The sequence below is a fragment of the Ambystoma mexicanum genome, chromosome 5q (assembly GCF_040938575.1).
Source record: "Ambystoma mexicanum isolate Mex_15411 chromosome 5q, UKY_AmexF1_1, whole genome shotgun sequence".
In the NCBI taxonomy this organism is placed as follows: Eukaryota; Metazoa; Chordata; class Amphibia; order Caudata; family Ambystomatidae; genus Ambystoma; species Ambystoma mexicanum.
This window is the reverse complement of record NC_090933.1, coordinates 530,973,144-530,996,854: the sequence shown is the minus strand read 5'-3', so window position 1 is coordinate 530,996,854 and position 23,711 is coordinate 530,973,144. Positions and strand designations below refer to the sequence as shown.

General features: G+C 44.1%; 1 protein-coding gene across 1 annotated transcript in view; it reads right to left on the bottom strand.

Moving 5' to 3' along the window:
- Positions 1–23,711, bottom strand: part of LOC138497503 (chloride channel protein C-like) — an 876,774-nt gene that overhangs the window by 66,797 nt on the left and 786,266 nt on the right. Inside the window, exon 14 of the mRNA XM_069621029.1 lies at positions 14,638–14,734. Coding sequence (XP_069477130.1) covers positions 14,638–14,734 — 97 coding nt within the window. The remainder of the gene's footprint in view (positions 1–14,637; positions 14,735–23,711) is intronic.

Here is a 23,711-nt window from a genome sequence, read left to right as displayed (position 1 = left end):
TGATAAAACCTTTATGGCCGAAACTCACAAAATTACTAACATGGGTCGAAGACAGAGGAGGACCCTTGCAGATAGTGCCACTGGAAAGCCAAAAATTGTGCTTCAGGAACAATGGCACGAGGAAGATGGAAGAGAATCAGAACTGCGGACGAATTTTTGAAGCTCCAGGAATGACTCACGGAACCGCAGTAATTATGGATCATTACGGAGCATGTGGATCCAAAGCATACTTCAGACTGCCAAAAAACTGGGGGGCATATGCAAAATAGTGAAAGTCCACATTCCAGAACTAGTAATCCTGAAAAATGACCTGAATATTGACAGTTTCCCGAAAGCAGATGCCCACCTGAGGAAAAATAGATCTGATAAAAATATGGACTCCAAAGACACACACATTCACACCATCATGTACAAACCCAGAAGACGAAGAAATGGATACAGAAGAACCAAGTAGAATGAATCCAAAGGAGGAAGCAGAAGTGGTCGATGAATTGACCAGAGGGGGGAGTGTAGAGGAGGTCCCAGATATGGCCTGCCCTCCAGCCACCCATTTTGAAATACCAAGAACATACTCGCTGAGATATGTGATGTATGAGGAGCAAATAAACCAACAGAGAGCAGCACTAGGGCTCAGCCCAGTGCCCATCAGAAGAGCAATACCTGTTGAAGTGCATATAACCAGACAACCATGGGCAGCACGGTACCCATTAAGACAACCGTACCAGCAGCTGACACAAAATGAAGACTACTTACAAACTGTCCCCGAAGAGACCCAAGGGGTCTTAATTGAAGGTGAATGGTCGACACAATGGCCCGGACAGATGTTCAGATGAAAGAAACGACAATAAAAAGACGACACGCAAAGACGAAATGTAAGGAATAATGATGTAATGGACTTAAAAGGAGCAACGATGCTGAACTTTAAAGAAACGTAACCATGAAACAGGATGAAGATACGCAACTAGTTCACGCCTGTAAATAGGCTCGGAACGCAAGAAGCTAAGGCAACAGTACTGCTTCCTATGTTTAGTAGAAGGATAGAGCGGCAAGCGCCAACTATATATCTACCTCAATAAAGCACATTATATAAGTGCAAAGCCACTTTATACAAAAGCAGAATTAACCCAGGTTGCTAGGGGTCAAACAAGCCAGGATTCGTATACCAGCACAAACCCAGACGAAAGAGCGGAATCGAAAATTAGCAAACAGAGCTCATGCCTGGGAATTCAAGGTCAACCCAAGGCAGGGAGGAGAGCGGCAACTCCGAAGAATCGAAACTTAAGAGCATAGCAGCCTGCCCCGTGAAGGTTGAGATAAGGAGGTCCAGGCAGGTGTGCAAGGCCGAAGGGAGAATCCAATACGCAAATAGAAGTAAAATGAAGCAGATTCATGGTGTACTAACACGTGACCAGCCAGGCGCAGAGAGGTACCAACGTCTGATGTCACCCAAAACCAGAGGACGCCATAACATTTCATGATAAGAAGCTACAGTTTCGAGACCAACCTCTGCCAACTAATTGACACATAGCATTAAAGTCCTGATTGATGGAAGGGAGGCAGGGTGAATCTTGGGGCATACCGCATCTGGGTGACCATTCTGCATGCTGCTAATTAAAGTGGAGATTTATGCCTAGGGGTGTAACCGACCCAATCACAATGGACCAAATAATCAAGGGTCCTATAGCTAGTAAAACCAATGAGACGTCGTACTTTTAGTGACGTCTAGCACGAGTGATGTAGAGGGTTGGGCTTAGACGCCCACACAATAAGAGTTATCAAATCCTCACACTCTGTTACCATATACACGTATAGTACCTATACTTAAGTTATCTTTTTAACCAATAGAATTGCATGAAAATCTTTTGAGTGTTACACGTCAATGATGATGAGAATTTGCTATAACTATTACTGTCTGAATGAAGAATTTGGAAGTTGAAGCGAGACGGGCGATCGCATCACTGATGATTTCTTAATGTTCCCCTGTTTTTTGTACTTGTCATTAAACACACTTCCCTTTGTCAAACTATTGAGTTGTCCTAATTGACTGGTGTTGGAGTAAGAGAATCCTGCACCCCATCCACCTCAAGGTGCTGCTATCTCGTCTTAAAGTACTCTAGGGTGAGCTCTGATTAAATGGGCCCGTCAGAGGTCGCTCCTCCTTCCTGTACACCATGGGCACATTTCGTCACATCAAGGGCATGCTGCATTGCATGTCGCTCGAACGTTCTGGGACAAGTTATGTTATGTTATGTTATTACAAGTGCAGGATGGCTGAGGTATATGCCGCAATGGCACGGTTCTATGCCATTACACTTTTCCCTATGCTTAAGTGACTTCGGCTGCACAGATGTGGTATTGGTTGCCGCAAGCCATTGCAGCACGTTTTCTGTAACAAGAACTTTGATGAATTTCTCATGAATTTCTCACTGCAAGCCACTGTTTTATGCATTTTCCACGGGTTAACTCCCAATGCCCCTGTCCTAGGAAATAGCGCCTTGCCAGGATGCATCGCCACCCACAGATGACATTCTACTTGGATCTTGGGTATCTAGCGAAAAAGACTATGAAGAAAGGAACACGGCAGGGAGAAAACACAGGGACGTCATTTGGGTTTTGCCAGGAGTTGCACTTGCAACCCCTGAGTTCTCCCTTGCTACACCTGTGGTCTCTCTTGCTACCCCTAAAAAAAACTTTTTTTTGTTTACATTGAAGCTCACATTGTTTACATGGGCAAAGGCCAGTGCCATGTGGCTCTTTGTTTCTGGAGTGGCTGGCATTTTTGTTGAGGCCTCTCAAAGAAAACAGGCGGGTCCACGAGTGTAACACTTTGAGCAGTGACCCTACATAAGAAAGAATAGGAATAACAAATAATTTGTTTTTCTGGAATTCAATACAATAATTGCTAGCCTCATTGAAGGGGTGAAAGTTCGTGTTCTATTGCTTCCCATGATGTCACTCGGGGTAGGGTCAAATGACATCACTTCCGTGGTGTCATCAGATGTCAAGGGTCATGTGATGTCACTTCCATAACCTTTGGCATTTTAGTGAAATGACGTTCCCGAGAAAACAGCAGGCAAATGTGAAGGGGGTGCGGGGGAAGTTCAATATACATGTCATGCATGTATTCCCACACCATGTCCTTCGCATTATCCACATGCTCATAATAACACCCTGTTTCATTTCTCACACCTTCACACCCTCCTAATCGAATCCACAGCTACTGTGAATCTCAGGGTCATTTCCACACTGTGCATGTTGAAACTGCAGGAAATATAATGCATAGGGAATGAAGTATGAAATAGTTCATAGGCTATGTAGACACCTCCCGGCAACAGTATGGAAATATGCCATGTCACAGCTAGTTACTTTGGAAATCAGGGATCTATCCACCAGATTTCTAGTATTTCAAGTTGTTTGTGACATTTACAAAAGCAGTCAAATGCACAGAAACATCCCAGGGACAAAAAACAAGTTACGCGTACCCCAATCACTACATAACAGACGGGGCAGGTCAGCAATTGGCCAATTACGATGGTCTTGATGCTTTAAAAAGGGTCTGACACATAGGGCATAGAGCTGGACCTGCTAATCTTTCTGGCCTTGGGAAATCCATGGAATATATTCACAAAGAGTACTTGCAGGAATGTAGCCATATGTAGGTAAGGATAGAAAAACTCCATGATGAGTGTCCTATAATTAATAACCACCTCAAAGGCCAAGACTCAGGTCATTCTGTTTGTTTCCATTTCTGGGCGACTGTGTATCCAGTCCTACCATTGCTCGCAACTCCCATCACGAATACAAGCACAAAGCAGGCAGTCTGAGAAAAAGTGGACAAGATTGTGCCTTTGTGTTCGATGACCACATAGCATGTCTAGTTGTCAGAATCTTCACATGCCTCCAGACAAGGACTTAGCACACTAGGACTCAGAGAATGATGATAAAGATTCATTGGGCCAGTCCCGGATTACCAAATAGGCAAAGTAGGCACCGGCCTATGGGCTCCACTCCTTTAAGGGGCCCCTTGACAATGGATCAACATAATATTGATTTGATCTTGAAAGAAAATTACAATCAAGCTTTCTTAAATTGTTTCCAAAAGATAGACAAAAAGAATCAACTCAAAGAAACAAAAACTTTACATTAAAGACTGTATTAATGTAATGTACCCATTATCAACTTAAAGAACATACACCAGAGACATAAGATTCACATAACAGTTTGTCTCTTAAAAGCTAATCTTCTGGCAGCTGTGAATTAGTAAAGACATCTGGTGCAAACTACGTTTGTGTAATGTACAGTAGTGATGGTCATCTCATCTAGCTGCCGACCTGCACACTACTTAGTTCAACTAGAGCGCTGCACGCGCACGAGGAACCTCCAGGAACAATGCTTTTTGTAGATGTTTTCACGAGAGTTACTGCCGACTCCAATCCCTAGGTGAATATTCGTGAGTCGAAGCTTCGCGAGGAACCTCCAGGAACAATGCTTTTTGTAGATGTTTCCACGAGAGTTACTGCCGACTCCAATCCCTAGATGAATATTCGTGAGTCGAAGCTTCGAGAACATCGATGAGTATATATACCCGACTTTGGGGTTACTGTAAGTTAGCTTTTCTGAGTAATAATGCAGTTTGATTAACTTCACCATCTAATTTAACACAACAAATCTATCTTGTTCAGGCACTTTTACTCGTTTTTGGCTGAGACTTAAGAATTCTTTGATTTTCTTGAACAAAGCATAAATATTGTTTGTTGTTGCTCTTTTGTAGACCGATAATGTCGGTGCCTGAGTTAAAGTAATTTGTGAGGGGGCCCCAACTTTTCAGCTGCCTACGGTACTCTACAGGGTTTAATCCGTCATTGCATTGGACCGCATGCCACCACAGGGCGTCATGCATAGGGAAGGGACAGATGGCTGATCAGTCAAGAACGAATAGAATTATTTTCAGATCAGGTATGTGCACACATTTCAAATTTTTATCGCTTCTCACTAAAGGGAAATTCCTGACACAACCAAAATGACAACTTGAATCGTTTGTCTAAATGCCAAAGTGCCTTTCTTAAATGTAGCATACGGATGCCCTCACACCACCGTCACTCCTCAACACCCATGCCGTCCCATCAGACTCAAATCCCAAAACCCATGCCTTCCCACCATGATGAAGTCCCATGTCCAAGCCATAAAGGTGACATCAAAATATTGTTGCAAGTCCCGAGTGTGCCGTTGTTGAGCATGGAATGATGCGCTTGGATCCCAGATGGGGACTTCTAGCATGTGAACCGATTGTGGAGTTAGCTGATCCTGAGCTGATGGAATGTAGTTGATAGATGTGTTGCAATGTGAGAAATGCTCTCTGTGTGGTTTTGTGGAGTCCTGATACTGTCTGGGCAATCTCCAGTTTCCTCGGGCCCACTGTGCTACTTCTTCATGTGGAATGCATTGAGTGCCGGTACTGCCAACCAGGTTCCCTTGCCACCCTGTGCAAGGTCCCCTGGATGGAATCCTGCATTGCTGTAGATGGAGGTCTGCTAAGTGCTGCATTCCTTCCTGCCATTGCTCCATCCTGTTGATCCCTCCTGAGATGGCAGCTAATATACCTTTGGACAGGTGCTCTGGAGGATGGACAAGGAGGGGGGGTCTCCAAGCTTCTCATCCTCACTCCTCTGAGTCCAGTATCTACAGTCTCACCATCATCATCTGTACCAAAATTGGTGCCCTCATGTTAATGCCAATGAAGAGCATGAGTGACAGCGGAGGGGGGAGGAGAGGCCATAAGCAGTGATTGGCATGGAGGAGGATAAGAAGGAAGGGTGACCAGGGAGCTACCATAGAGAGATGTAATGGGAAGCACACACGAAATCAGTGCAGACTGGTGGCAGCGGTGGTGGCGAGAGGCTCTTTGCCAGGAAATGACGGTGGTTGATTGGTGACAGTGGTTGTGTGATGTTCTTCTCCAGGCAAGGCGACAGGTTGATTGCCAGCAGTAATGGCTGCCTTCTAAGCTGCTGTGGAGAAGAGAGTGCAGCTGGAGATGGCATGATTTCCTGGTGGCACTGTGAGAGCAAATTTCATGGCTCGGGTCTTAGATTCGGAGCCAGCACAATTGGGTGTTGTGGGGTCATGGCCTTAGCTCGTGAGGTGCAGCTACACTGCCCTGGGTGTTTTCTTCCTTACTGCCGGCTGGGGCATGTTGGGAGTGAACTGACCTTTCATTAGTTGCCATGTTGGTAAGTGTATATATTGGAATTACATCCATGCAATTCTGATGCACACGGAGGCATCTCTGCACTTAGGGACTATGCTTGTGACTCATATCAGCTGATACATGTACAAGATGTTTGACATATGTGTTGTGATGTGCATATGCTGTTTAGCTGGCACGGTTCGTGGTGCTTGATTGGAAGTATATTAGGGTGGAAGGGCCCGGGATTGGTGGCATTCTGCCTATTAGGATTGCATGATCTCACATGACCTTTTATGCTTTCAGGCATTGCATGTTGCTCACTCAAATCAACGTGGGGTCACTTGCTGGTTTTCATCCCCCTGATGCGAGTCCTCATGTTTATGATATTGTAGGCAGTAAGTTTGCATGCACCTTACCAGCAACAGTGCCAGCACTGTGCCCACCTGCTGATGGACTGGCACTCAAGGCCCACATCCCTGTGTATGAGCAGCCAGTGCGTATGTAAACTGACCCTAGTCCATTTGGATGTCTACTCCCAACTACCCCAATGTCTGCCATTTGGAGAATGCTGGACAGGTTTTCATCCCAGTGTGTGGGATGCAGCTACTCCTCAGTACCAGGTGAGTGTTTCTGCAACTGTGGGTGGTGAGGAGAATGTGTTCCTGTGACTTCAGGTGCTTCCAGTGCTTCTTGAAGTCATCAACGTCACACTGCACTGTCCCCAGTGCAAATAACGAGTCCCTGATTTCTGTCCATATGGTGGATGTGTGCTGGATGGTCATTTTACCCTGCTGGGAGCCAAGTAACTCTTGAGCATTGGCCACCATCTCATTTGTCAATATCTGTAACTCTCCCTCAATGAGTTAGTGCTTCTGCGCCCTCAGCTCAGGCACCTTCACTTTGACTTTGTCTCATGGCATCTTGCACATGTGTGTGAGGCTTGGGGGACAGTGGGAAATAGTAGATTTCAAAAGGATTAGATTTTTCAAAATGTCTGCCACTCTGAATCGCATTTCTGCAATGAGGTTATTTCAGTAGTAACTGTGACATCGACTGTTACATCGGACCGATGATAATTCCACTAAATAACCAGGCATTATCAATACATCTACAAAGAAAATGGCACATTTATCATGTGGTATGGGTTTTTGGCAGTAATTCCGTGCCACAAATGCACTGTTGGAAATGGCCTGATAGTGTATAATGAAGCTATTTATGAATACATGATGTGCACCTCTCTGAGCCGCCATTCCCCAGGATCGCCTCCTCTACTCCGAGACTATCGCATGCGCCAGCAGTGAACATATGAGGAGGGGAACCACTGAGGACTATGCAAAATGCTGGCCGGTTCGGTGTGGAGGTGCACTCACGTGTCAATAATGACTTGATATTGACAAGTATACATACAATTCTAGGTGCAGCTCTCCTAGGTCTGTGCTACCAGACTATAATACAGAAAAGGGAAAATGGTCACGCGTGTCAAACGGACGACATAGCAAAGGCACAGTGGTTACTGATATAACATCAGTCAAAAAGAAATAAACAAGTAAATCATGTTTTTGTTAACTTCAAAATATTTTTTTTGTTAACTTCTGTATAAAAAAATATATTTTGAAGTTAACAAAATCATGATTTACTTGTTTATTTCTTTTTGGCTGATGTTATATCAGTAACCAGTGTGCCTTTGCTATGTCCTGCGTTTGACACGCGTGACCATTTTCCCTTTTCTGGACTATGCAAAATGGCCCGTGTCTCCTACCGACTAATCCCAGCATTCCCAGACCCACCCCCTCCAAAAAACCATTACTATTCTCTCAGGGTTATCTAGTAGGTTGTGGCTTGATGACACTTCGGATAAGTACACCAGAAAACAACATAAATAAATCACAGCAATCTGGCCCGTACTATGTTAATGAGAGCAGAACATGCCCTGTGGACACAACTAGGCAAGTCCAGAGTAACACACAACATTCCATGTCACCCTCATAAAGTGATATGATATGATGGGTTATTTATAATGCGCTTAATACCCAGAGGTTTCTAAGCACGGACACGGGGATCGAACCTGTGTTGCTCGTGTCGTCTTGCTTGCAAGGCGAGCATGTTGCCGCTGAGCTATCCTCCCAATATCAAAGTGATTCTGCTAGAAGATTTGAAACACATACGCTGGTGATTTGAAGCAATACAAAGCTCGAGCTCTTGAGAGTAGGGCCGCATCTGGGATATCATCATGATCTCCCCGCTGCACCACCTCGGCCTCCTTGGAAGAAAAAACAGAAGGTGCATGTTTTTGATAAAATGTCGTGATTTCCGGAGTGGAGACTTTAGAGAGGCTTATTTTTTAGCAAGATGGGGAGGGCTGTTGCAAATGCAGGTCAGACACAAAGTGGTTCTGAGCCGCCATTAACAGAGTTGAAGTAGTAATAGTTTCAGTATGTAATTGTGGAGCTATCAGCAATACACACTACTTTTTGTTAGAGCCTAGCATCACAGAGGTCGTAGAGGACTCTAGAGGCAAACAACGAGTCACTGCCACTGGCGGTAAAAAAAACACAGTAAAAGATTTGAAACTGTTGTTAATAGACAGAAAGAGATTGGATTGGAAAAACCCTGGATGTTCCATGATCCAATCACTACATCTGTCCTCTCACCCACCTGTTCTAGTTACACATACATTTTGCCACCCATTAAAGCTCCTGCTAGTCATGACCAACTCTCATTAGTCACTAGATTCTTATGCACTTTTGATTATACACTAATCAACTTTCAGTGTTTTGAACAACTCAATCCAGATTGCTAAATATTTCTTTTTGATTAATTCTTAAACATTGTAAGGAACCCTCCCTTTTGTTGTCAACTCTCATCCTTGGTCTTAGGCCCAACACTTTATGGAGCTCCATAACTCTTCTAACTTCTGAGTTTGCAAATGAACAAGTTACTTTGAAAGGTGAGAACAGATCTAGCCTTCTATTGACCGATACATCAGAAAGCTCTTCATTCATTAATGTTAGGGTATCTACCCTATTAACCTCCGAAAGGTCATAACCCATCAGAAGTAACAAGGTGGCAGCTTGCAATATGATGTTCATTACCAACCTAGAGCGAATGTGTAGAAAAACATGATTGAGACAAATGTCATTACACAACTCAACTAGCTCACTAACCCTAGATTAGATAAACCATAGCGTAGGCACAGAATCAAACAAAAATGATTGGACCAATTCAAGATGGCAAATTCCTTAGATATCAGTAAGCGTTCCAATAAAAGAAATCTGTAAGGATCTTGTTGGTAGGGATGATGGGAACCTTGTCTCAAGAGCTTATTATCCTGTTTCAAAGGGGCTTGACTTTAAAGAGCACTTCTTTGTTCCAGAGTGTAGAAGCGGGCATCTTAGTTGGCAGGCTCTTGAAATCCAGTCTGGGCCCTGCACTCAAAGCTGCTTAATTCTGAAGACTTCAACTTTACAGATTGATTAAACTCACTTCCTTTCAACATTTAGCATTGACATCCAGTGACACATTAGGCATTCCCACTGGATTCTCCAAAGAGTAGATTGATACATTCATCAATCCCCCCCTATATGGTCCTTTTAATTTAAATGATCAGCCTGGGGTGACTCGCTAATTGCGCTTAAGGCTTCCTGAGTCCTGACAGCAGTGCGCTCTTTCACTCTCTTGTTCTTTACCCCGCCTTCCGGACCTCGGGTTGCTGCAGCCTAGGCAAGAAGGATCGCTAGAGAACCTAGGAACTTCCTAGAGTCAAAGTTATGCGTTTTTGTCATGGTTTTCTGATTCTTAGTTTTCTTCCTTGTATCGCTCTTCTTTCCCTTAAATCTATGCTTTCTCCGCTGATAGAAAATTGAATAATTTGCCTGAGGATCTGAGGCAGCATCCACTCGTGTAGGCGGTAGTGAGGGCAGTGGGAGGTCTGGGCCAAGTAAAAGTAATCTAGGATAAAAATAGCCGACTTCTGTTGTTCCTTCAACTGTAACAACAAACTTTCCAACCTCTTTGATGCCTCCATTTGATGTTGAGACAGCTCCAAAAAGTACTCACTCTCATTTGGGAAAGCCTCCTCAAGCCGCGGACTACTCACAGATGGTCTATTACCCACCCGTTGATGGAGCAGCCGTTTGCAGGCTGTAATATATCCCTCTATAAAAGATTTTTGAATTCAGCAACGTCAGTATTGAGACGTGCAAGTTGATTTTAGAATTCAATGATTTATACAGTTCCTCCTAGGTGACTAAGGCAAAATTCAGTGCCGGGATTGAGGTAGCGGCTGTTGGCGAAATTGAAGGCAAAGCCTCCCGGGTTATAGTGGGGAGAAATCCATGATTCCAATGCCGAAGAGTCAGAAGAGCTAGATGATGTGTCTGGATACAAACTTGGGGACACCGACAAGGGCACCCATGGGGGACGCTAGGTATATGGGAATCAATTTTATTAGGAACAATGCCCTTGTCGTTAGTACTTGTTCCTGTAAGTACGTTTTCACCTCAAGCATCATGTGTTTCACGATACTACAGAGGACCAACGTGCTGGGGCCAGGCACTTAAAACAAACAATGTCTGCCCAGCTTCATTTCCAGATGCAGGCTCAAGTAAGTTTAAAATGTTTGAGTTTAAAGCTGCCTCTGAAATATAAAGCTGCCTCTGGAATGTTAAAAGGAATCCCAGCCGGTCGTCCACGGCGGCATGTTCCAAAGCTCGAGCTCTTGAGAGTAGGGCAGCATCTGGGATCTCACAATGATCTCCCTGTTGCACCACCTCGGCCTCCTTAGCAGAAAAAACAGAAGGTTAATGCATTGATAAAAAGTCACGATTTTAGGATTGGAGACTTTAGAGAGGCTTAATTTTGAGAAAGATGGCGAATCCAATTGCAAATGCAAATCAGGCAGACAGTAGTTCTGAGCCACCATTAAGAGAGTTGAAGTAGTTCTAGTTTCAGTATGGAATTGGGGAGCTGGCGGCAATACGCACTCCTTTTTGGTAGAGCCCAGCGTCACACAATTCTTAGAGGCCTCTACAGTCACTGCCACCGGCGCTTTGCTTCTTAAGGCATGTGCATACGACATCTGGGAAATCACTCCAGGCGCGTCAAAACAATAAGTGGAGGAAAGGTCTTACCGGCTTTCATCCAACTACACTCTGTCTGACTCCCGCTGGACAACCGGTAGACTGCCACCAACAATTGCTACCTGCACTTCCACACTGGCACTTCATGCCGCGCTGAGGGCTTTATACTGATCCTCCTCCACCAGCCTTAAGAGAGCAAACCCATGCCAACACAGTATACAAAAAGAATCCACCGGTAGACTGCCACCTACACTTGCCGCATGAAAGACCGCGCCAGCGTTATGCGCTGGAGGCTTTATACTGCTCCTCCTCCACCAGCCTTAAAGGATCAAGCCCACGTCAACACAGTACATAAAAAACGAAGTACATCCTCTTTGCAAGAGATCCACCGTTAGACTGTCGCCAACACTTGTTGCCTGCAGCTCCACGCCCGAGTTTGGCGCATGGCGCTGGGGGCTTTACACTGCTCCTCCTAAACCAGCCGTAATGGAGCAAGCCCACACCGACACAGTACATAAAAAAAGAAAAACGTCCTCTTTGCAAGAGACCCACTAATAGACTACCACCAGCACTTTCACCGCCACTGACCTTGAATTATTTAAAATGTCAGCACCCCCTCAAAATCTGCCCAACCCCTTGGCTCTAAAATATGCCACCAATGGTGGATCTTTTGCAACCTCTGTGAACATTGCTAAGGGAGCCCCACTCCAAGCTCCTCGAAGAAGCCCAGGCCATGCCACAAACTCCCTAGCTTGCCTGGGCCACCACGCATGCGTATTGTGCACAATGATCATGATGTTACTGGGATATGCATGCACTAGGTGAAAGATTCACTTGTCAAAAAATAAAACACTGATACATTTGCAAAACCATGCTTTCAGGTCCTTACACGAATTTGCTGGAAATCTGCCTGTGTTTTCTTTTTTCAAAAGTGTCCGAATGTGCGTACGTACGTACGTACAATAGTCATATAACTTACCCCCACTTGACAAAATCCATTCATACTTTGCACAAATATTCACGGTTGGGTCTCTAATCTTTCTGAAAACCTTTGTCTACATTGGTCAAAAGGCAACAAAGTTATAAGCTATCTAAAAATGTTGAGACACCTCTCTAATTTAGCCCCCTCTTGGCAAAACGTCCCACTGTAGGAAGGAAAATCCTTTTCCAAGATGGCCACCATGGAAAGGCAAGAGGCGGGGCTCAATGCAGAGCCCCTCTTCCAGTTCCATGGCAGCCTGCAGAAGACGAAGAGTGAACCCTAGCACCATATTACCACAAGCATGCTTTGTTTCCCTTTGAAATGTATCCCAATTTCAAAATGCTTTACCACATAGCCGGTCCCTGGTAGACATGGCCACTTTATCCCCATTGGCCATCAATCGTGGTCTTAGCCAGTAGTCAAATTGCCCAGGTAATGACCTTATTCCATGACCCGGACCATCTGGCCACTGCTTTCAGGTCCTTGCCAATGCTCCTTACATGAATTTGATGGAAATCCGCCCATGTTGTATTTTTTCAAAAGTATGGAAATGTACGTCCATTACAATAGTCATATAACTTAGCCCCCACTTGAAAAAATCCTTTCACACTTTGAACGAACATTCAAGGTTGGGTCTCTTTCTAAAAACTTTTGTCTACATTCATCAAATGTCAACAAAGTTATAAGCCATCTAAAAATGTTGAAAACCCGGCTCTGATTTAACACCCTCTAGACAAGACTCCACCAAACTTTGCAAAGACATTTACATCTAGATTTAAAATCTTTTCTCAAACCTTTGTGCAGATTCGTCAAATGGCACCGCATTTATAAGCCTTTACAATATTTTGAGACCCCCTCTAATTTTGCCCTCCTGACAAAATCCCACCAACGTTGCTAAAACATTTATATCTAGATCTAAAATCTGTTTGCAAATGTTTGTGAACATACGTCAAATGGCACCACATTTATAAGACTTTACTTTATTTTATGACCCCCCCTCTAATTTTGTTCCCTCTTGACAAAACAGCACCACACTTTTCCGACCATTCAGAATCAGGTCTAGAATAACATTCCAAAATGTCATGCAGTTTCATTGAGTGGCACCAAAGTTATAATCCTTCCATAAACTGCTTTTCACCAACACTGTAATGAACAAATAAGCATAGATGCCCCCGAACATCTGAGATGTTCTCGGACATCACAGGAATACCCCGGAATGTCTGCGGTCATGGGAGAAGATACACATCCGTTTTTTGGCTGTTTAAGGCCATTTACCATCCCATCCTCATCACCCCTCAGTTCCCCAGAGATTGATAAGTTTGACAAGTGCAGTGTTGTGTTTTTTAATATGTTTTTACTGCGATGTTCGCCGACACCGGCGGATGTCCGCGAATCCAACATGGTGGGAATTTCCAAAAATCTAACACACCTCAAGTTTTGTATTGACCAATCAGCGGGCGTGCCCGATCTCTGCAGACCTCATGTCGACTTCTGGGCCAATCAGAGGCCCGTCGGCGGACCAAACAGGGAAGGAAGTCTGCAGACCGAACCCGGATATCAAAATAAAATGTTAACCTACTTTTTGGTCATTTTAAAAAAAACTACTGGACGGATTTACACCAAATTTACAAAAGTACGCTTGTGGGACCAAGCCGCCGCTCCTGCCACGAATTTGGTGAAAATCTGTCCAGCGGTTTGGGCTGTAGGTGTGACCAAATATTTTTTTTCCATTCCATCTATGGGGAAACCCACCCATTTTTGGACCCCGCCAAATATTTTTGCCCCCCTTGACGAAACCTCATCAAACTTCACAAAATCAATTTGACGGGGCTATTTACTTTTTTTTTTTTAACAAAGTTCCAGAACGATTCGTCCAGGGGGGCAAAGTTATAAGCCTCCCAAAAAGTGCTCTTCCTATGGCTTGAGCAACTTACCCATAACTACACGGCCACTACAGCAGGCCGTGTAATATATGTATATGTAGGATGTTGCATTCCAGAAGTGTAGACCATCATTAGACTGCCCCAGATGAGAAGCACCATCAAGCATCTCAACCTTCAGGAAGACAGCTTTGTTTACAAAGGGGTTTATCAAATGAACAGAGCAACTAGGAGCATTTTCCCAGCTTCCCACTCAGACAGAAGATTCGGGACACCCTCCACTAGCACTACCTCTCTGCCATTACGACTATGCTGAAGAAATCCACAGAATGCGAGCTTCTCATTTGAGGACCAGTTCTGTGTCTACCTTCTATAATGGAAAACCTGCACCATCCACACACACAGTGCCCCAGTATTGTTGTGTGGTGTGGGCGACACTGTGCTATACACTGGCCACGAGCAGACATGCCAGCTCTTTTATGGCAAGCTTTCTCATGTTGTGTATCTTACCTCTTGGTATGTGAGGACCGGTCCCCAATGAAGAGGTTCTCTGTTCTCCAGAGTGCGGAAGATGTGCTCATTTCCCAGCAACATGCACAGTTCCAATCTAGAATCAAAGCAACACAAGTCAGAAATAATAAACAGCTGCCCAAATCAATGCATATCAATTACATATATCTTGAAGCATTTTCATGAATTATACAAATTCATTGCATTTTTGCTGGTGTTTGGCAGAGCCGCATATGCAAACTTTAGGCATAATATTTCAGGATAATTCCCATCAAAGCAAACAGCACAGTAACAACTTTAAACAAATACAAGTGCCTATTTGTTTTTATGGGAACTGCTATGGCTGCCATGACAAGACAAAGGAGTTTCTGAGGCAGTCTGCGAGGTGTTAAAGTAAGCTTTGCATCGGTGCAGGTCAAACAAATGTCATATTTTAATGTGATGCCAGCTGCAAAACCTATTCTTTACATTCTAATGTACACACAAATGTTTGCAATGATCTCACTTCAACATACAGCAAACATCTTAATTCTTAATGATGGGCCCCATCATGCTAAAAGCATGTAATCACCCTTTTTAGTTTGGGCTATTAGGTTGCACTTTTGTGCCACCTATAAGCCAAAACTATTGCATTAGAGTACAGCTGGGGCTACATGGCATCTGTTATGTTATGTTATGTTATGGGGACTTGTACTGCACAACACTGCGATTTTTCATGGTCTCCAGGCGCTTAGGCGGATCTGAAAAGGAAGGGGGTTGGGAAGGTTAGTGGGATTCAGAGGGAAAAGCGCAAGAGATCTTTGATGTGCTGTTGGCAACCTCAGTTCGGGAAAAACATGTCACTGTGTGCTACTATGATTTTGGTAGATTGGCATTTGTATGATGTATGCAGGTGTTTACTGTGTGTGCTCAGTGTTGTGGAGAGATGGGAGAGTGTTTGTAGTTTCGGTGTCTTGTGTCAGAGGTTTGTGTCAAGTTAGTTATGTAATGGTTGGTGGATAGGCTGAATGTTAGGAAGTTACAGAGCTATTAGTAACCAATGCAACACATTGGCTCCACTCAAAATCCTCCAAATGTAACACATTGGTTATCTTTATATTTCATCTAAGTGTGGTGTGTTTGCTATTCTCCTAGATCTATGTGTGCTGCATCTAAGCTAGCTTCAACATCTTCTACGCGCAGTACATGGCTACCCTTTGCATTGTTCTGAGTGCAAACCAATGGCTAACCTACAAGACTCATCAAGAGCAATAGCGGACTATCCTTTGCAGTTTATCTAAGCACAATACACAGGCTCACCTTCACAGTTCTTCTAGATGCAATACACAGGCTGACCTTCACAGTTCCTCTAGATGAACTACATAGGCTACCCTGCACAATTCATCTAAGCGAAATGCACAAGATGACCTTCACATTTCTTCTAGATGCAATACATAGGTTAACCTGCGCAATTGATCTAAACGCAATACATAGGCTGACCTTCACATTTCTTCTAGATGCAATACACAGGCTGACCTTCACAGTTCTTCTAGATGCAATAAATAGGCTAACCTGCTAAATTCCTCTAAGCGCAATACGCAATACACAGGCTGACCTTCACATGTCTTCTAGTTGCAGTACATAGGCTAACCTGCACAAAAGGGCAATGCAATGGTAAAACAAGGAGCACAGTGCAAGACAGCATAATATTAAAAGTAGGTGGTAGTACTATAGGAGTGGCAGGGTTTTACCAGAGCACAGAAATGGCTGTCCTCCCAACCCACACCACCTTACCTTGTTGTAGCTTTATGGTGTTCCATTCAGCGTTCCTGTGCAAACAGCAGCAAACAGGGGACGGAGGAGCCTTAGGGAGCTGCCCTTTGCCTTGTGGCCCTTAGCCATGAGGGACACAAAGGAGGGACAGAAAGCTTCTAGGTATTGTTTGGGCATTTTCCTGCCCATTAACTGCCTATGGCCAAGCTAATCCCTATGTATATAAATCAAACGGTAGGACAGCCCCTAATGCCTCATTCAAAGGGTTAATTGCTTGCCAGTGTTTTTTCAAAGCAGTCTTCTGAAGGTTAATGACTTAATTGAAGCAGTAAACAATGTGTGTCCTTCACTGAAGCCTTGTTAAGAACAAGCAGTGGCAAAGTCATCACTTTTAGCTTGTGTCTATGTAGTAGGCATTTGCCAGGCACTGCTAATAGATGCCCAGGTACGCCCACCATTTTGCACCTGCTACCTTCAGTGGCATGGTAATATGACTACGGCAGTGCCTGTCAGTGCCTTTCCCATGCCTACAGAAAATCCCAAACTGTTGGCATTGCCAATGCTTTTTGAAGGTTGATTAAAGCCCAAGAATTCAGGATTGCGGACTTGAAGGATCTTAACTTTGTTAGAATGTGCAGAATTTCACTACCCTTGAGCGCTGGACTGCCCTCGCCACTCTCAGTGCCTGACACTTACCGCACTTTTACTTGTTGGTCTGCAGATGGCCTCCAATACCCACACATGTGGCTTCCTGGGCCCTTCACGTCAGTTTTGTCCATGTCTCCGTGTCGCTTGCCTTGCCTCTGATGGCGTAAGTCTCTGGCCTTCAGTTTTCATGCTCGAGTGCTGTATCAACATGGTAACGTGGTCCACGCATGCAGCCATTGCTCATTCCTTCCTTCCCTCTTGAATTTGGGGAGCCCGCCATGCACCCCCATGGGTGCTAAAAGTCTTGGAGTGCCCAGCAGTTGCCAATGGTGGCCATAAGGTCCTCTGAACCCTTCTTTAGGGCTCTTTAAATCGGTCCATTAAATCGGTCTTCCAGGCACTTAATGGCCACCACTGCCCCCTGAAGGGGCTCTAAAACTCAAGTGAAATATTAATAATAAATTCTCCATACGAAAATGAATCCGAACCAAAAACAAGGCTCACATAAGCGAGCAAAGCACAAATAATCCAGCATAACCAGCGAGGGGAAGTAGAAGATAATACAGTCTAAAAGGCGCAATGGTAAGGCTAGCATTGTAGGCTTACGCATTGGCTCACTTTATGAGGCTCTATGTAGCTCTCCGAAATGCAAACAAGAGGGACAACTTGAAATTCCACCTGTTTGGGACAATATAATAACAGAATAGTCCTTCTGGCACCATAGAACATTAATATGGATTTTAAAAAAAACAGAGCCACATTCTAAATCAAATGGAACAGCAGCTGTCACTCGGTGGGTGCAATTTGGATGTGAAAATGGGGGATTCAAGCAGTACCAACTGTTCAAGGTTTCAAGGCCAGTCTTGAAGGTGGAAGTTGCTGTACCAAACCACTGTGCCCCCAATGCTTCACTTTCTTCCATATGTCAGTTCCTCTGTGGTCGTGCCCTGAACACCTTGCATTGCATGCACAGAGTGCCTGCCAACATGTGCCCCTCCATTCTCTGGCCTGCCACTGGGTGGGAAGGCGACGCAGGGTGCTATCACTACCATGTAGTCTGAGCTTTGCCCACTGTCTACTGTAAAGTGAACTTTGTTGCCCTGTCTCGCTCGCTGCCGATTGAGCCCTGCTTGCAATGTAACTCTGACTGTGGGATGAGGGCTTGCTAGCGACTCCCTAAAACCTTTGTGTTCTAGAAGGGAGTATTGCGAATATCTTCTGCCAACATTATCAACAAAGTGAGAATAAGCAGACATAGTTGACGACGGCTCTGAGGGTATTTCTAACTGTGTTGACATGACCCAATGAGAAAGGGGGGTGGCCATTCTGCGTGTCCCCCGGTCACTGCCTTATGGTGCTGGTAGCACTGTTAGCCCCAGGTTGATTGCTAGCCACGGGGTAACTATGCAGGCAGCTCTGTGTTTATTGGTTGATGGGCCCTGCTGTCCACGCTGGAATATATGCACAACTGCTAGCATGAGACTAAGGACCCGATTCATGGAATTGTTTGCATGGTTCAAAGTGACTGCACTACAGCAAGTGACTTGCACTGTCGACCCCTGATTCATGGAACTGGGCAAAGTGTATTTTTGCAGTGCAAAGTCATTTTGTACTGCAAAAATGACTTTGTACTGACTTTGCACTGCAAAAATACACTTTGCACAGTTCCATGAATCAACGTTTGTGTCAGCAGTTCAAAGTCACTTTTCAGCAGTTCAAAGTCACTTTTCAGCAGAGCAAAGTCACTTTGAACGTGCAAATAATTTCATGAATGGAGCCCACAGTATATGCTGGTTCGTGGGGGACTGCTATCTATGTGGAGCCCAATCAAATGGATCATGCTGCTTTATATGGTCAAGCCTCGCTAAGGTACCCAGACTTCACACTGTGTTCTGGGTACCTGGGTGTTGGCCGGGATCGGCCGCTTGCACGTAAAGGAGGACACGGAGCCAGAGGTTAATGTAACACAACTTTTCTTTATTAAACCTAACAGGAACTGAACTCCTGGGCTCTCTCACTCCTCCCTCTGCCCAACGTCACTATCTACGCCCACCTTGCTTGCCGGGCCCATGCCTTAAAGGCACAGTGTCCGGTAACACCGGGCTTTCTGTAAAAATACATTCTGCATGGAGGATATGCAGTGGAGAAACTTTGCTGAAAATGTTGGGGGGGACATGACCTCTGAAGAAAAGGTGCCCCATTCAAATGAATGGGGACAAAATAGTGTTCCATGAAAGTTGGGGGGGACAAACACCCCCGTCACCCCCTAAAACTATGCCCATGAGGATATGCACTGGTGGCATAGGTGCTGCTGACTGATAAGCGGTGTGTTAGGCAGAAGGCGAGCAATCATTTCCCTCAGCACGGAGAGCAGGCTACATAGTTGTACTGATTGATGATAGGGGTGATGATCTGGTGGTGCTGCCCTTCCTTGACGAAAGATCCCACTGAGACTTTGGGTCCTCTGAGGTATCCTAAAGAGAGTGTAAAAAGGGCCAGTGCTTTGTGGCATGTCTCCGCTCTTAACTTGTGTGACGATTGCCCAATTCACTTTTGTCATTTATGATAATTTTATGCAGTGAATTGTCTTCCTTTTTTTTGCTGTACATTGATACGAATGCATGGCAATATGTTTCCTGATGTATAGGTTCATGATATCCCAATTGTGACTTTTATGTATATATATTATATTGAGATATCTGCTCAAGTTTAGTAACTTCATTACTTGCTTATATATGGAATTGAGTGTATACATATTTTGGCTGTATACCTATTGACCCAACAGAAACAATATTTAAGTCTTTTGTATGGAGGCTATGTTCTATTGTTATAATCTTATTGTTTGTATTGAGGCTATATTCTATTGTTAAAACTGCACTTTTTAGTGTATAAACCGAATATTTTGAGTTCAAAAGCTGAAGCTTCTACGACGATTGGATAATAGATGTTAAGCTTCTACAACGATTGGATAATAGCTGTTGCTTGCTTCTTTCCAATCGCTAATTTAAGAACATGCCTCTATCTTGTTTTTCTATTACTTTGTCTTGTTCATATTTTATGTGACAATATTTCATATTGTTTTACGTGAATGTTTTATGACATTATTATGATCACATATGCTTATATAATCATTTTTTTAAAAAAAAGATTTCTTTTACAAGCTAAAAATAATAAAAAAAATGTTTTTAAAGAATTCACTGGCTAGGTGTTCCTTCATCCACCCTTGCTCTGTGTCAATGATAGTGATGATGTTGGACACAGCATTACAGGTGGTGTCCAGATCCTGCCCAAGAGTTCTCTTAGCATGATGGGGGAACACGATCAATGTTCCTCATCAATGCAGGAGTGGCCTTGGCCCTGCTCCAGAGATACCACCTGTAGCTGAAACCTCTAGCACCTAAGCACACCCCCTTTGGTTGAATATCAGTGGGAAAGGCTTACACTGGTACCTGAACAATCGTGGAAGTGTAATCTTGACTGCTACAACATGGAATGATGCAGACATTCTCATTTGTGCCATTGTGGTCTGCAAAATCGGTGACAGAATCAAATCTGAACACATTTCGAGTGCTCTCTGTTACCTTGATGTGTATTCAAAAAAGTACCTTGCATAAACTTCTCAAGCAGAGGATTTAGCATAACATCCTTCACCCACCTCTGCCCTCGAACAATATCATGGTCACGAAAGGTAGTGGCAAATCAACTACATACAAAATATATTGTCGCTGCAAGAGGATCAGCGAGATTGTCCTGAGCTGGTTCAAATCCTACCTTGCGAATTGTCAACAATTCGTACAAATGGATTCTTCCAGATCACCAGCTCTACCCATCACCTTTGGAGTCCGGCAAGGATCCATCCATTCCCCCTTGACCTTCAGTCTTTACATGGAACCGCTCAGAACCCTCCTCGCTCGACACAACATCCACATTCACCAGTGCGCAGATGAGACGCAGACCTAACTCAAGATATCCTCTATCAAAGATATCCACAGGCTCAAGGCCTGCCTTACATTGATCCAGTCCTCGATGTCCAGTGCTTACCTGAAGCTCAACCCCTCCAAGACTTAATTGGTACTGCTGACCAACAACACCGAACACGCTGACATCCAGATCTGACTCTCTGCTATGAACCTTGAGGGATTCACACCTCAGCTAGCCACCTGAAGTAAATCCCTTGTGTTCAACATCAGCAGACACCTCTCATTCAAACAGCACATAGCAAGGTAGACAGAAACGGCCTGGTACCAACTTTCTCTCCTGTGGAAATTGAAGCCCTCCATTCCAGAAAACAACTTCACATCCACTGTCCAAGCCTTCGTCCTCTCCCACCTGGATGGTGGCAATGCCCTTTTGGAAGGTCTTCCATTGAGTGCTTTGACACCATTGAAATGTGTACTGCATGCTGCAGCAAGACTCATTAAAGGACTCTGTAAATTCGACCACGTCACCAAGACCCTCATCGATCTGCACTGGCTCCCACTGCAAGCCTGTATCATCTTCAAATCCTGTTTCAGCAGTTACAAGGCTGTCATCTTGAAGTCTGCAACCAACCTCGATGGGATACTCAGTATCTCCGGAGGCCTGCGATCCACCAGTAGTAAGGACATGTACAGACTAGAATTACAATGGTACAGGTAGGAAAGAACCAGAAGACAAGCCTTCTCTGTCTACTCACCAAGACTTTGGAACCTCCTCCCGTCAACAACAGACTTGCCCCATCACTTCTACAGTTCAGGAAAGGGCACAAGACGGTCCTCTTCATTGAATGGCTCCTCCTTAACACCTAGGCCCACACACACTGCACTCCCCACCCTACCTGAGACTCGTGGATCTGCTCCCCACTGTCTCCACCCTGGTTGCTTATAGACCCCTTGCTGCCAATTGATTGCTCTTGCCCTCCCGTTAGCTCCCTTTGCCTTTTTACCCTGCTTCCCTCATTATGTCCATCCCCCTGTTATTGTAAAGGGCTCAGTTGCTTCCCAAAGCTTGGTCTGTGCTCAATAAATACTCTAATAATAATAATAATAATAGTGTGATCCCTGGGATGTTCTTGTGCATTCAATACAGCACTTGCACAAAATCCCTAACTAGGCCCCCTTACATCAGAGAGCAGAATACCCTGCTACTGCCTGCCACCATCGCTCTCCACACAAATTAACATTACCCAAAAGTAGTGGCAAAATCAAGTGTCAGCTAAATGTAGTACAGCTAGTAATTTGTAATCAATAAAGTGCATTGGCTAAAAAGATACGAACAAGATGCCATAAAATCTCATGGCAGAGAAAGTATAATATCCCTCCAAATGCGCTGAAAGACAACCCTCAACCTCAGGTCTTATCCATGTTTCTGTGAAATCTAGTTAAAAGTTCAATTTTAAATAATGCTTGCTTCATTCTATTCTGTTAAAGAGCTGCCAAAAATATATTTTTTAGGAAATCATATGCCATCTCGCCTAAAGACAATTTGTACTACAATGGTATCCATCCACCGCACAACCTCGTCTCGTAGCAACAGTGCTGGCTGGGTGCTGGCTGGTGAATTTTTTAACTGGTGGGGTGTTTTTGTGTGCACTTGATAGATGCAGGAGCAACTAAGCGCAGCAACAAACCCCGAACCAAAGCAAGGTGGGTTTGTGGGATTTTCCCCCTAGATGTTTTTTTTAAAATAATGGGTTAAAATGGTGCATTTTACAGCAATTCCTGTGAAGTATTAGGTAGAAAGCCACACAGTTTGAAATCAGTTTTTATGGTAGCACATGAAAAAACCCAATAGATGCAAGCCACCAACAACACACAGGACAATTGTGCAGCACATTTTCATGATGTCTTTGCCGACAACATCTGCCACTATAGAAAACATTATCATGCTGACTGTGCCAATACATAACCTTGCATGCTGCACTAATATATGCCATTATTACCAAATACAGCCTTATAGCCAGTGACAAATGTCATGCCACAGAAAGGAAGTATATCCAGACTAGCTATACCAAGATAGGCTAGTATACTATTCAATCAGAGGTATGTTAAATTTTACCCTTGATGCAAAGTACAAAAATGCTTTGACACACAAAGAATATATGGCCACAGTAGAGCCACAAATGTAAGCCAGTCTAGCTATGTAAAATCACTCATCGTTTTTGCTTAACCCTTCAGGCTAGGTGAAAAATGCAATGCCACATTAGGAAAATATATATAGACTGACCACAATGACAGTAGTAGTGCCAGATTGCAAAAAAACTTCTTAATGTGGCATGACATTTTTTACTTGGCATCAGCGTTATAGCAAACATAAGTGTTATTACCTGGCTAAACTGGCCTACATCCAATGTAGGCCAGTTTAGCAGGTAATAACACTTATGTTTGGTTTATCAAGGTTAAAGCAACCATAACACTTATCATTTTTATTTACCCTTGATGCATGGTACTGTGCATCAAAGGTAAAGAAAACAACAAAGCCATGCCCACAGTAGCCACCTACCCTTAAGTGTAGGTGTCCTGCTGAGTGGGGTTGCTAAATGTAGGGGTGGGAGCTGACACACACAGACATACATAGACAAACAATACTTCCATCCGCACATTCATACAACTCCCTGCATGCACACATTACAATATGCATACATACACACATACAGACATACACACACATTACATTTAAAAAAAACACTTACCTGC